The sequence below is a fragment of the Anolis carolinensis genome, chromosome 4 (genome assembly GCF_035594765.1).
Source record: "Anolis carolinensis isolate JA03-04 chromosome 4, rAnoCar3.1.pri, whole genome shotgun sequence".
Classification (NCBI taxonomy): Eukaryota; Metazoa; Chordata; class Lepidosauria; order Squamata; family Dactyloidae; genus Anolis; species Anolis carolinensis.
Window position 1 is genome coordinate 245,779,115 of NC_085844.1, and position 15,325 is coordinate 245,794,439.

At 39.1% G+C, this 15,325-nt stretch overlaps 1 protein-coding gene across 2 annotated transcripts in view; it reads left to right on the forward strand.

The window, feature by feature from the left end:
- Positions 1 to 15,325, forward strand: part of znf512b (zinc finger protein 512B) — a 78,073-nt gene that overhangs the window by 39,251 nt on the left and 23,497 nt on the right. For both annotated transcript variants that reach the window (XM_062979090.1, XM_008110224.3), the window contains exons 8-11: positions 1,354 to 1,530; positions 8,128 to 8,252; positions 9,969 to 10,061; positions 10,865 to 10,966. In XM_062979090.1, coding sequence (XP_062835160.1) covers positions 1,354 to 1,530; positions 8,128 to 8,252; positions 9,969 to 10,061; positions 10,865 to 10,966 — 497 coding nt within the window. The remainder of the gene's footprint in view (positions 1 to 1,353; positions 1,531 to 8,127; positions 8,253 to 9,968; positions 10,062 to 10,864; positions 10,967 to 15,325) is intronic.

Here is a 15,325-nt window from a genome sequence, read left to right on the forward strand (position 1 = left end):
TCTCTCCTGATGTTTCACCCACATCTATGGCAGGCATCCTGAGAGGTTATGAGGATGCCTGCCATAGATGTGGGTGAAACGTCAGGAGAGAATACTTCTGGAACATGGCCATACAGCCTGGAAAACATACAACAACCCTGTGATTCCGGCCATGAAAGCTTTCGACAACACATCCTTTCCTGTAGTTTGAAGCCATTGTTCCGCGTCCTAGTCTCCAGGGCAGCACAGAATGAGCTTGCTCCCTGCTTCCTATGACTTCCCCTCTCATATTTATACATGTTAATCATGTCTCCTCTCAGCCTTCTCTTCTGCAGGCTAAACATGCCCAGCTCTTTTAAGCTGCTCCTCATAGGGCTTGTTCTCCAGACCCTTAATCATTTTAGTCGCCCTCCTCTGGACACTTTCCAGCTTTGAAAAATATATGAAAGCTATTGCAACATGGTTTTCTAGTAGCCTGATCTGAAGTTTTGTAATACGTACTTTAGTCTTCAAATTTCATGCAAAGAGAGTCAAAAAGTGACCATAAGGACTAGGGTGCATATTCATTGTAGGATTAACACAGTTTGACATCACTTTATCTGTCATGGCTCAATGCTGTGGAATCATGGCACCCTTCTCTGCGTTTGAGTTGATTTCTGGTCTTGTTCAAATTAAGCTTCCATTTATTCCCTCTCCTCCGGTCCATTACTAACCTCAAAAACCACTTCTTTACATTCAGACTAAGAAATGGTTCCAGGAGTGTCAGGATGCATTGCAATTCACAGAGTAGCCTAAGCAATATAGACAGCTTCCTTCTCCAAAGACTCGACAGTCTTAGTCTTGACACTGATGGAGGAAGAAGAGAGAGAGGAGGAGGCAAAGTGGCAAAGAGGTGAGGCCAAGACAACAGATATTTGTGGCTAGAGCAGGGGTGAATATGAGTCAGTGCAAACACTCTGCCTTTTGACTCTCCTCCTTGCTGTAGCTTTCCCACTGCACTGGCCATTCCCAGACTCCCTGTATGACTTGATCCTGACAGCTGTTTCTGATCTGAACAGACAGCTGAAGTCTGCAGGCATTCATGGGTCACAAAGCTGTGTCTGAGCCATTGCAAGCTTTGCTGTTATTGTTCATATAGTTGTATGTGCCCCCGATGAACTGATTTGTATCCTCCAAATGTCTCCAGCATTTGCTTGAGTCTCCTGCATTTAGGGGGAAAATCCAGCACAAAAAAATCTCTCCAACAAGCCATCCCAAAACATGCTTGCCATTTATCATTCTGTGTTGTCGAAGGCTTTCATGGCCAAGATCACAGGGTTGTGCCAGTGTCTTCTACGGAAACAATTGTGTGATCTGTTTCATGTTCTTTGACAGGGCTGGCGAAAGCAGAGGACAAGGCGAAAGCCCACCGAGCCAAGAAACTGGAGGCAGCTCTAAACAGCAACAACAACAACGAAGAACAGAAGAAGAAACTGCTGGGATCCAGTATGAAAAAGGAAGCTTCTTCAGTGGGAGTCACCACATCCGCAGCCACCGCTCCTTCAGTAACAAGTGGGTGATTTCGCTAAAGCCCTTTCTTGGATCTCTGGTTTTTGCATTGTTATATTCTTCATCTGATTGATATGCTTCCCTTCATGGCAGTGGTTCTCAACCTGGGGTCCCCAGATGCTTTTGGCCTACAACTCCCAGAAAACCCAGCCAGTTTACCAGCTGTTAAGGATTTCTGGGAATTGAATGCCAAAAACATCTTGGGAGCCCAGGTTGAGAACCACTGCTTTATGGCATCTCTTCCTGTCTTCTTGAAAGCTGCACCCCACTGTCAGATTAATGCATTTTGATCACACGTTTATTGTCATGGCTCAATGCTGTGGAATCCTGGGAGTTATAGTTTTACAAGGTCTGAGAGAATACAGGTTTATTCTCTGCTCCACAAAACAATAATGAGCAGGAAAATAACAAGGAGGAAAATGTCAGGATATAAACCAATTTTGGTGGTTATGCTACTACATTTGTATTATTTTATGCATCCATATATCAAACCATCTTGCAGAATATTAAAAGAAATGCTGATTACAATACATGCAAGAACATCAATGTATATATACAGAAGAGTCTCACTTATCTAACATAAACGGGTCGGCAGAACATTGGATAAGCGAAAATGTTGGATAATAAGGAGGGATTAAGGAAAAACCTATTAACATCAAATTACATTATGATTTTACAAATTAAGCTCCAAAACACCATGTTTTACAACAAATCAACAGAAAAAAAGCAGTTCAATACACTGTAACATTATGTTGTGATTACTGTATTTACGAATTTAGCACCAAAACATCACAATGTATTGAAAACATTGACTACAAAAACATTGGCTACTAACAAATTGACTACAAATAAACATAGAATTGCATAAAATGAACTTACAGTAACAACATTGTCAGAAATTAAATGTGTAAAAAGTTCAGTCCTTGCTGTCTAGAGAAACAGCTGTGGATCTGGGAGGGAGGGAGGCAGAGTGTGTTGGATAATCCAGAACGTTGGATAAGTGAATGTTGGATAAGTGAGACTCTACTGTGTATATGTATGTATGTTAGAATTTTAATAATGTATATTCCTCCTTTTTCCTAATCCTTGGATTCAAGCTATCTTACAAGATATTATTATCACCGCTGATTGAAATGCATACAAATTTACAAAATCTTTAAAGGACAGAAGACATAAATCAAGAGGGCCCTTCATTAAAAGCCCATTGTGGTCAATTCCTAAAAGACTGTTGAGAGAGAAAGTTCTTCATGTGGCGTGGGAGAGTCAGCAACAAGAAAAGCAGAAAAAACAAACCAGTGGAAACAGTGATTGAATAGGTCTCTGATCTGTGCTTTTATCGCTCTTTTGGGGAAACCTGGCCCTTTGAGTATGCCTCTGCAACATGCTCTTTATGGCCCAAAATACATGGATTTTGTTTCTGAAACCTGGATCTTTTCTGTTTTCAGCTTTAGAAAATTAGTTTTTTTTTAAAAAGCACACAGTTCATATGTTTAATTAGGCAGCGATGGGCAACCTACAATTCTCTCAAGGTTGTTTCTCACATTGCTTGGACCAGCATTGTTCTGGTCAAATGAAAGGAACAATTACTTCTGCCTGAGTGCATCTACGCTGGCAACTTAATGCAGTTTTGACACCACTCTAACTGTAATGGCTCAATGCTGTGGAATCATGGGTTGTAGTTTTACAACATCTTTAGCCTTCCATGCCAAAGAGGTTTGGTGCCTCATCAAACTATAAATCCCAGGGTGCCATAGCAAATAAAGTGGGGTCAAACTGCATTAATTCTACGATGTAGATGCATAATCTGAAAGCCTCTATACTTTATACATCTGTAGAAGTTTGATAGCATTTCAATTTCCATGACTGTCTGATGGGATTTGTAGTTTGGTGGAAGTACTTAGATTTCTCCAGGTGCATTCGCTCTACAGCTCTTCAGCAGAGAATTCTAAGTATTTAGATATTGTTGTTATGTGCCTTAAATTCTTGGTCACCCTCTCTGAGTTTTCTTGGCAAGATTTGTTCAAAGGGAGATTGCCCTTGTTTTCCTCTGAAGCCGAGAGTGTGTGACTTGCCTAAGTTACCTAGTGAGTTTCTATGTCTGAATGGATATTCAGAACTTTGTCTCCTGCTCTAATACTCAAATCTAAATACACCGCAATATCATTCCCTATACATTGGATATTTCTTTTACAGTTTTACTTTTGGCTCAGTTTAGTAATTCTCTTTCTGAACAAATATCCTTCAAATACTCCATATACTCCTCTGGCTGGTAAAATGGAGAGCAAAGTCTGTATTTCTGCATTGACACAGTCAACCAGCCACAAAAGAGATGAGATATTAATCCAAATAGACTAGACAGACAAATAGACGATGAGGATGGATAGATGGATATATTTGAAATAAAATTCTGTTCCTGGTTTGAAGTGTTGTTTCCTGTTTAATTGTGTGGTACTTACTTTGAAAGTAATTGTTATACTCCAGAAAATTGGTTTTTGTGACTGCCACAAACCCAAAAGTTTGTAATTTCCCTTAATGAAAATATGCCGTTTTAAACCTTTCAATGTGCAGACCGCAAAAACAAAGTTTTTGCAGTTTAGTAAACTTTTTCCATGTTTTTATGATAGAACCAATTAGGAAATGACATTTATAACCCAGGAAGAAAAATCAAGTTACATAGTGTAATGATAGATAGGTAGATAGATTTTTTATCATGTTAGAAGCAACTTGAGAACATACTTCAAATTGCTTCTAGTGTGAGAGAATTCGCTGTCTACAGTTTTACTTTTAGCTCAATTTAGTAATTCTCTTTCTGAACAAGTATCCTTCAAATACTTCAGATACTCCTCTGGCTGGTAAAATGGAGGGTAAAGTCTGTAGGTTCTGCATTGACACATTCAACCAGCCACAAAAGAGATGGGATATTAATCCAAATAGACTAGGCAGACAAATAGACGATGAGGATGGATAGATGGATATATTTGAAATAAAATTCTATTCCTGGTTTGAAGTGTTGTTTCCTGTTTAATTATATGGTACTTACTTTGAAAGTAATTGTTATACTCCAGAAAATTGGTTTTTGTGGCTGCCACAAACCCAAAAGTTTGTAATTTTCCTTAATGAAAATATGCCATTTTAAATCTTTCAATGTGCAGACCGCAAAAACAAAGTTTTTGCAGTTTAATAAACTTTTTCCATGTTTTTATGATAGAACCAATTAGGAAATGACATTTACAACCCAGGAAGAAAAATCAAGTTACATAGTGTAATGATAGATAGGTAGATAGATTTTTTTTTATCATGTTAGAAGCAACTTGAGAACATACTTCAAATTGCTTCTGGTGTGAGAGAATTTGCTGTCTACAGAGACGTTGTTTCCTGTTTAATTATGTGGTACTTACTTTGAAAGTAATTGTTATACTCCAGAAAATTGGTTTTTGTGGCTGCCACAAACCCAAAAGTTTGTAATTTTCCTTAATGAAAATATGCCATTTTAAACCTTTCAATGTGCAGACCGCAAAAACCAAGTTTTTGCAGTTTAATAACCTTTTTCCATGTTTTTATGATAGAACCAATTAGGAAATGACATTTATAACCCAGGAACAAAAATCAAGTTACATAATGTAATGATAGATAGGTAGATAGATTTTTTTATCATGTTAGAAGCAACTTGAGAACATACTTCAGATTGCTTCTGGTGTGAGAGAATGCGCTGTCTACAGAGACGTTGCATAGGGGACACCCAGATGTGTTACCATCCTGCTGGGAGGCTTCTCTCATGTCCCTGCAAGCTAGAGCTGACAGATGGGAGCTCACCCCATCTCGCAGGTATGAATCGGCAACCTTCAGGTCAGCAGTCCAGCTGGCACAAGGGTTTAACCAATTGTGCCATCGAGGCTCCATTCAGATAGATAATGATAGATAGGCAGATATATTGTAGATAATGATGATAGGTAGGTAGGTAGATCGATCAATCCATCTATCAATAGATAGATAATGATGGTGGGTGTGTGGGTCAATAATAATGATACGTAGAAAGATAGACATAGATAATGATGAAAGAGAGAAGGGAGAAAGATAATGATGGCAGATAGATAGATCAATTCTTTCCCCAAGACCTCTTTCTGGCTTGAGTATACGGCAGGATGTTCCAAATAAACACAGCTGTAGACTCTTCCAGCTCAGTCCATATTTCCCAGCTTTTCCAAGCTTGTGATCAAATATGAGTTTGTTCCAATAAACAGTTCAGCAGGGCTTGGCTTCAGCCTAGTCTTGCTGTGCTGCCAGACCTACATTTTGCTGGTGAGAATGAATCCTGGCCTGTTTTAGCTCACTCTCCTCATATTGTGCAGTTTTGATAAAAACACATGGTCCCCAGAAGTAGCGTAAATCATTTGGCCGCCTGGGTTTGTTCAGGGAGCTGCAGAACTGCTCACTACGTCCGTGCAAAGATCTGTGTTTTCTCGTTTTAAAGTTCATACTACAGGTTATATATATATTATCATTATCCTAACATTCAAGCATGCTTGATGGTGATGTGAAAGGATTTGAAACATGGGTATATGGCATGACATTCCCCTGTAATCACATTCCCAAAGACAGTTCTGTCAATAACGCTTCTCGCAGTTTACATCTCCATCCATTGCAGATTGTTTGTAGGAAAACCCTTCTCTGGTACTTTTTGGACTATATTTCCCAGAATCTCCATTAGCTGAGGCTCTCTGGGAGCTGTTGTTTCTAACATCAACTTTTTAACATTTGTAGTACCAAATTTAGGTCTGGATTCAAAACTCATCTGGGCTGTTCTGCACACCATGCTTGGGTCCCTTCTTGTCTAAATCCTCTGAAATTACGAGGAGGTGTGTGACACGGTCGAAATCCATACAGTTTTTGGTTCCATTTTCGGATGCTCCCCATTCCATTGTTGGGAAAAATCAGGAAATTCAGGAGGGCTTTTTTTGGATCCATAATTTGGGATCCGCGGTTCTGTTTTCGTTCTGGGCAGATTCAGTCCGCTGGTACCAGTGGGGGAACTTTAGAGACTCATTTCTCCATCATTTTTATGGTTATCAGGATGAAACTTGCCACATTTGTATGGCACATTTACAACTGCAATCCTGCCAAGTTTCAAATCATTTTGCTAATCCACTGACTTTTGGGATTTTTTTCCAAGTGTTTTACCAATAACATTTAAAAAAACAACAAGAGGGGTTTCTGGGATTTGAAGTCCAAAACAGCAAAACAGAAAGGAGGAAAATGCAGAGGACCAGGCCTGTGATTGGCGGGAGAACGTGATGCAGCAAGTGTGGCTGTGCTCACTGCTCAGCCCCATCGCATCCAACATAGAAAGATTGTTGCTTGTGCTGGCAAAACAAGTAGAATACTAATGTGAAAAATAAGTCCGAATCAACAAATCTTTCTCAAATATTTAGCTGAAGGGTTAAGCAGTCAAATTTTCATTCCGGGAAGGCTCTGAAAGGGTCCTTCCCGGTTCGTTTCCAGCAGCTTAGCTGCCAAATCTCTGAAATTATCCGAAATCCGAATTGACCAATGAAATTTTGCACACCCCTAGAAACCACACATTGTATTGTTTTTAGCATTTTAGCATGTGTAGCTGTTTTGAGCCTGTTTTAACAGAGAGAAAATGGCATGTTAATAATGATGATGATGATGATGATGATGATGATGATGATGATGATGATGATGATGATGATGATGATACATTGCATGGAAAGTTCCTTGACAAAATTGAAGGAAAAGCTGATTTGGAGAAGACCTGGCTATGGCTCACAAATGGGGCCCTGAAGAAGGAGACAGAAGGCCTGATCCTTGCAGCCCAGGAGCAAGCCATCAGGACAAAGGCAATTAAGGCCAAGATCGAAAAATCAGATGATGACCCAAAATGCAGATTGTGCAAGGAAACTGACGAAACCATTGATCATATCCTCAGCTGCTGTAAGAAAATCGCACAGACAGACTACAAACAGAGGCACAACTATGTGACTCAAATGATCAATTGGAACGTATGCCTCAAGTACCACCTGCCAGCAGCAAAGAACTGGTGGGATCACAAACCTGCAAAAGTATTGGAAAATGAGCACGCAAAGATACTGTGGGATTTCCGAATCCAGACTGACAAAGATCTGGAACGCAACACACCAGACATCATAGTTGTGGAAAAGAAAAAGGTTTGGGTTATTGATGTTGCCATCCCAGGTGACAGTCGCATTGACGAAAAACAACAGGAAAAACTCAGCCACTATCAGGACCTCAAGATTGAACTTCAAAGACTCTGGCAGAAACCAGTGCAGGTGGTCCCGGTGGTGATGGGCACATTGGGTGCCGTGCCAAAAGATCTCATCCGGCATTTGGAAACAATAGACATTGACAAAATTACGATCTGCCAACTGCAAAAGGCCACCCTACTGGGATCCGCGTGCATCATCCGAAAATACATCACACAGTCCTAGACACTTGGGAAGTGTTCGACTTGTGATTTTGTGATATGAAATCCAGCATATAGATCTCGTTTGCTGTGTCATGCTACATCTTTGTGTCAATAATAATAATAATGTCCACATTTGGTATTTCCTTTTTGTCTAGTGAGCCCCGAGGAGCAGTGGCAGAGGACAATCAATGAAAAGGGAGAGATCGCCTGCCCGACATGTAACATGATCAGCCGGAAGACGGTCCTGGGGCTCAAGAAGCACATGGAAGTCTGCCAAAAGGTAGGAACCCCCATTTCTTTTCAAAACTAGACATGTGAAGAAAGGGAGAGAGGAAGCAAACTTCCTCCCTGCTCCAGAAAGCATGAATATGCCAACCCAACCCCCTGCAGCAGTTGATGCTCAATTGAGACTAAAAGCGGGAGATCAAGTCCCCAGACTTTACTACTTAGGGTGCAATACAGTGGAAATTCTTGCCCAACTTTAAGAAAAACTGGGACTTATTTATTATCTTTTTATTTATTATCTTTTTACACCAAAGACGGAGACAAACTTTTAATATAGGTTTTTTGAATTAGAAGAGTGCTACTCCTAGTGGAAGGATGGTATTAGTAATATCTTATGGGCATAGAAAAGTGGAGAAGTTAAAACCAACAGGCAGAGAGTGTAATGCTCATAGAGTAAGGTGTGTTTGTATATGTGTGATATACTGTATATACTCGAGTATAAGCCTAGTTTTTCAGCCCTTTTTTTAAGACTGAAAAAGCCCCCTTCGGCTTACACTCGGGTGAGGGTCCTGGTCAGCTTATACTCAAGAATATATGTTACATTTATTATTTTTCTCTATTATTATTGGTATTATTCCATTTATTATTTTTCTCAATTATTGTTGCTGCTATTACATTTATTTTACTCTATTATTATTATTATTATTATTATTATTACAATTCTTATTTCACTCTGATATTATTATTATTATTATTATTATTATTATTACATTTATTGTTTTACTTTATTTATTATTACATGTATTATTTTCCTGTATTTATTATTATTATTATTATTATTATTATTATTACATGTATTATTTTACTCTATTATTATTAAAAGGATACATAAGTACATTTACATTGAAGAAGATGAGAATAATGATTTAATCAGAGTTGGACAGTCTTATCTTAAATTAGAGCTTTATGTAAATACTCAAAAACATTTAACCTACTGATGCCTCAATTAATGTAATTTTATTGGTATCTATTTTTATTTCTGAAATTTACCACTCTCGGCTTATACTGGAGTCAATGTTTTCCCAGTTTTTTTTGTGGTAAAATTAGCTGCCTCGGCTTATATTTGGGTTGGCTTATACTCGAGTATATATGGTATGTTTAGTCGTAAGGTTTGTGATAGTCATAGTTAGGATAATTGTTGTAAATTATGTTGTATTAGTTGTAGTTTCTTTCAAAACTGGTTCAATTTTGTTTTTGTGGCTGGAGAGACATTTTTGTGACGCTGTACTTCATCTAGTGTTTTATATATTGGGTCGTTTATTGGTAAGTTTCCTGGTCTTTTTTTTAATAGAAAATAATTTTAAAAGAATTATTGCAGTTTGACACCACTTTAATTGCTACAGCTCAGTGCTCTGTACTCCTGGGAGTTGTAATTTTACAAGGTCTTTCGTCTCCTTTGCCAAAGAGTGCTGGTGCCTTGCAAAACTATAACTCCCAGGAGCCCAGAGCATTGCAGCCCCCAAACTTTTCCTAGTTTTGGGTGTTCTGAAAAACGAGCCTTCATGTGTTTGCATCATTTGTGGGGAACTAGCAAGGATGGTTATGTGAGCTTCCTATTGCATACACAGACTTTCCTCTCATCTGATTTCAATCTGCTGTGTCTCTTGTTTGTATTTATAACCTCCACCCAAGGCTGTTCTCCTCAATCCTGAAGTTTCTGCATTTGAAATATATGAGTTGATTCTCCTCCATTTGTTTTGTTTTTTTCCAGCTGCAGGACGCCTTGAAATGCCAGCATTGCAAGAAGCAGTTCAAATCCAAAGCTGGATTGAATTATCACACCATGGCGGAACATGTCAACAAAGTAAGAGAACAATTCCCTGTTTTGAATCATCTTCATCAATGGTCCAAAACTCAAGCTAACACTCCCAGTAATAACACTATTCTGCACATGGTAACAATCTGAACAAAAAAGTCGAATCCTGCAACCCGTTATGTTGAATACATTGTCTTGAGACTGACTTCTATACACCTATAAAATATATGTTTATATGTAATTAAAGCAGTGATTCCTTGAGCAATGAATGGCACATGTTTGAGAATGTAGATTTTTTTTCACAGAAGTAAAAGCATGCAGGATTCAGTGACACTGGCTCTTAGTTTAATTCCATATGACAATAGTATAATTGCGTCCATCTAGAAAGACCAAAGCTTTTCTGATACAAAATTCATGTGTTGTGAAAGGGGTGAAACTGAAGAAGTTGACATCACAGAGCCAATGTGTCAATGTTTACTGTGTCAATGTTTAGTTGAAGGAAACATATTCTTTTTAAAAAATGTAACAATATGCATTACACTTGAAAAATCCATTTTTTGCTAGACCAAACAGTCTAAAAGGATGAAACTAGGATGATTTTCCATTAGTTAATACTGTGCCTGAAATAAAATAATTAAAAGAGGGATACTTAAAATGGTTTGTTGATCCTTGCCATGTGTTCCCACCTCTCCTTGTAGTGATAAAACAAGTGTCCTGGCCCATAATCCTTTAGTCACATAGACCATGATGCTGGTCATCTTGCAAGCAGACTTTTGGGAAGCGGGAATTGGTTCTGGGAAGTTGTGATCGGATAGATAACTCTGTGACCTGTTTTGGTTCTTTCTTTCCAGCCTCCTCCTGTGGAAGCGGCTGTTCCTCTGACCGAACATGAAGAGCGGGAAAGACTGAGAAAAGTGCTAAAGCAGATGGGGAAACTCAAGTGCCCCAATGAGGTATTCCTTTCTGCCTCTTTTCTACTAAGTTCACTACCAATGTTGTGATCATAGAGCAGAAATGGTCAACATCATCTGGGAAGAAATGCAAAGAGTGGACGTCTCTGAAGGACAATCCTAATTCTTGAACTCTTTTTTAACTGGGCCAAACTACCTATTCTGTTTTCCCCCTGACTTGGCACCCTCCAGGTGTGTTGGATCACAAGTCCCATTATCCCCACCTTACTTGCTGCAATTGCCTTGCTAACTAGGGTTATGGGGAGCAAGAGTCGGACACATCTGAGTAGGCACCAGGTTTGAGAAGACAAAGTTGTCCTTACTTCTATCCAAATTTTTTGAAAAGTGGAAACTGGTAGGTTTCCATGTCAGTGGGTATTCTACTCTGCTTTTCATCTGCTCTGGGTTTAGAGTAAAATGGTTTCAGCGGAAAGCTCCTACAAGTTCAGACTAAAACCCAGAAAATGTAATATCCCATGGATTTGGAAACCAAAATCTGACACTGTCTCAATAGATAGTGTGCATGCATGAAAGGCAGCAGAGAGTGAGTTTCATGCTTCCAAACTCTGGTAACTTCTCACTTGGACTACTGCAATGTGCTGTATGTGGAGCTTCCCTTGAAGACAATGGTACTGTAAAGCTCAGCAGTTAGATTGCTGACAAGAAAACTGTTATTGGATCTGTAAATCCTCCAATGCATTGAAGCGAGGCATTGAACTGTGTGAGGCATTCAGCCATACCCACGGTTTCAGGTTATCATGGTTGCTTGGGAAAACTATCCCTCACAGATATGGGGATCTTATTGTATCATAAAACTCTTGCCATCTAGATGAAGGTACTTGTCCTCTCTTACCTTCCAAATTTTAGTGTTAAGTCTCAATGATCACAATAAAGCCATTGCTGTGCCACATGGAGAGGATGAAGTGGTGGCACAGAGGCACCAGCAACAAGAACAGAGCTGGGCACTCCTCCAGACTCTTTTTGTCTGGATGCACAAGGCATTGTTGGTTGGAAGGCAACTGAAGTTGAAAGTTCAAAGTGCTGGCTTTAGCCTATAAAGCCCTAAACAGTTCCAGCCCAGCTTACCTGTCCAAACGTATCTCCCCCTATGAACCATCTTGAAGATTATGTAAGATAGTCCAGGTGCGACTGGTGAGAACGAGAGACAGGGCCTTCTCAGTGGTTGCCCCTCAGCTATGGAACTCCCTCCCCAGTGACATTAGATCAGCCACCTCCCTCCTAGCCTTCAGAAGAAAGGTAAAAACTTGTCTGTGGATCAGGCCTTCGGAGAATAGTGCTGTGCAATTAACAGATTTGGAATATATGGAATGACTATGGAATGGCTTGGACTACGACTATGGATGGTGTGATTTTAACATGGAATGTAATGTTTTGAAATGTTTAATATGTTTTAATTTTAATTTTTTGGAATTGTATGTGTTTTAAGGCATTGAATAATTGCCTCAATGTGAACCGTCTTGAGTCCCCTTCAAGGTAGAAAAAGGTGAGATATAAATAGTTTAAATCAGGGGTCCTCAAACTTTTGAAGCAGAGGGCCGGTCCACAATCCTTCAGACTGTTGTGGGGCCAAATTATCATTTGAAAAAAAAAATACAAATTCCTATGCATACTGCACATGTCTTATTTGTAGTGAAACAATAACAACAACAACAACAACGAAAGAACAATACAATATTTAAAAATGAAAACAATTTTAACCAACATAAACCTATCAGGATTTCAATGGAAAGTGTGGACCTGCTACTGGCCAATGAAATAGTCAAGTTAATTAGGATTGTTGTTGTTGTGTGACTTCAGGTCATTTCAGACTTTGGCCGAGCCTAAGTCTAAAATTAATTATTTATTTACTGCATCTATTTATTACATTTATATCCCACCCTTCTCACCCTGAAGGGGACTCAGAGCAGCTATATGTAAATACAATATATTATATTATTAGCATAGCACAATATTAGCACTATATAATTCTATATTGAACTATACCACTATACTATTATATGTTATGTAATATATAACATATAATTAATATTATTATATGGTATTATTATTTGTATTATATTGTATAACATAATATTATTATCAATATTATATGTACAGTATATACAATATATTATACAGTAGAGTCTCACTTATCCAAGCTAAACGGGCCAGCAGAAGCTTGGATAAGCGAATATCTTGGATAATAAGGAGGGATTAAGGAAAAGCCTATAAAACATCAAATTAGGTTATGATTTTACAAGTTAAGCACCAAAACTTCATGTTACACAACAAATTTGACAGAAAAAGTAGTTCAATACGCATTAATGTTATGTTGTAATTACCGTATTTACGAATTTAGCACCAAAATATCATGATATATTGAAAACATTGACTACAAAAATGGCTTGGATTATCCAGAGGCTTGGATAAGCGAGGCTTGGATAAGTGAGACTCTACTGTATTATTAAAACTAATACAAAAATATTATATTACAAAACTGAGGGCGGGGGCCAGGTAAATGACCTTGGAGGGCGGCATCCGGCCCCCGGGCCTTAGTTTGGGGACCCCTGGTTTAAATAAATAAGTTGGAGTAGGGAAGGTAAGGCAGGTCAGGTGCCTTTCTCCTTCTTGGCAGGGTTTTATGGTACCCCACCTTGCTCCACGATCCAGTCAGGAGTAAAATTACAGGAAGCCATCATGACAACCCTATTGTGAAGATAAAGGAGCGGTTTGGGGAATGCTATGAGTGCTGCCCCAAGATATGTGGAAGAACCAAGGGAACAAATTAGAAAAAGATTTATGTGTTGTATTGTACTAACTGCATATAACTGATGCTTGGTGTGTCTGCCTGAAATGCTGGTTCATTTTGGGAAGTGTCTGGGCTCACCGCCAGTCTCCGCTAGGCGTACAGCCTGCCTGCTGGGACTCTGTGTGAAATCATCCTCCTCTATCATTATTATTAATAATATACTGGAAATGGGTCTTCATGGTCATAGGCACTTCCTCACTGTGCAATAAGCTCTCCAGAGAGAGAAACACCGGGCACTTGACTCCTTCAAAACAACTCTTTCTGGATTGCGAGAGTGAAATTATCCACTAAATTAAATACAGGGCATGTAGTTTGCAACATCCCTAACCTTATTGTTCTTGTTATTGTGTGCCTTCAGGTTGTTTCTGATTTATGGCAGCCCTAAAACAAATCTATCACTGTATATTATTAGCAATATTTTGTTCAGTGAGGACTTATTTTTGCCTCCCTCAAGAGGCGGAGAGAGTATGACTTGCCCAAATAGGTTTTTGCAGCAAAGCAGAAATTTGACCAATGTTTTCCAGAGTCCTGGTCCAGCATTCAAACCCTTATACTGCAATAGCTCTCCTTTTTACAGTTATTCATATGTGGGCAATTTTGATTTGGGTCAGGAACATGATGTACAATTGGAAGAGGTTTAAACCTTCCCTTTGTTCAGATTTTTTCCTGTTTGAGGATTACTAAATTTCTATTGTAAAGCAGTGTGGTTATTTCAGTAGCACATACATGAAAGCCTTGGTTGCTGCTGTCTCCCCGTGCCAGTAAAATGTTACATCCACTCCGAGTTTTAGTCCAGACCTGATTCTATTTGGAAGGATAGGATTTGCAACCTTGAAAGCTGTTTAATGTTTAAACCAGGCATGGTCAAACTTCAGCCCTCCAGTTGTTTTGGACTTCAACTCCCACAATTCCTAACATGCCTGGTTTAGACTAAAAATTGGAATGGATTCACTTCTCCACTGACATGGGAAACAAGGCTAGAGGACACTTTTTGAAATAAAAAAAGAGATTAATTGCATGTTTACTGTAGCATCTGGGTTAGCCACGAATCGTCTCAGCTGCTGTGTTGTTATTTTATGTCTGTGTATATATGAACAGCAGATGTCCCAACTGTAATGTGTGCTGGCATGTACATATGCCTCTTGACAGCTTCAGAGATTGTCTGAAATGTGGCATCTTCTGCTCTCCGCTTTTTCAGGTGAGTGGGAGGTTGGCTGTCACATTTAACCGACTGTCAACATCGCCTAGGAGGGGCTCGCCCCTCCCCAAATGTGTCTGGAACAATTAAGGTTAATCTGTGCATTTCAACAGATCTCAAAATGTTCACAGAAATCCATGTGTGACAACAGAAAGAGAGAGATGGATATAAATACGATCATGAAATGATGGTGGTGGCTATTTCAAGAATCCCATAAACCCAGGACCAGTATCTGCAATTTCACTTTCCTGTGCCTGGAAGAGATTCAGAGAGAAGGATATCTCTGAAATTTGATAAGTCCTCCAAGAGCTTCAATGGTTTACATGACATGAAAGTTACCATAGGGTTGTGTTAG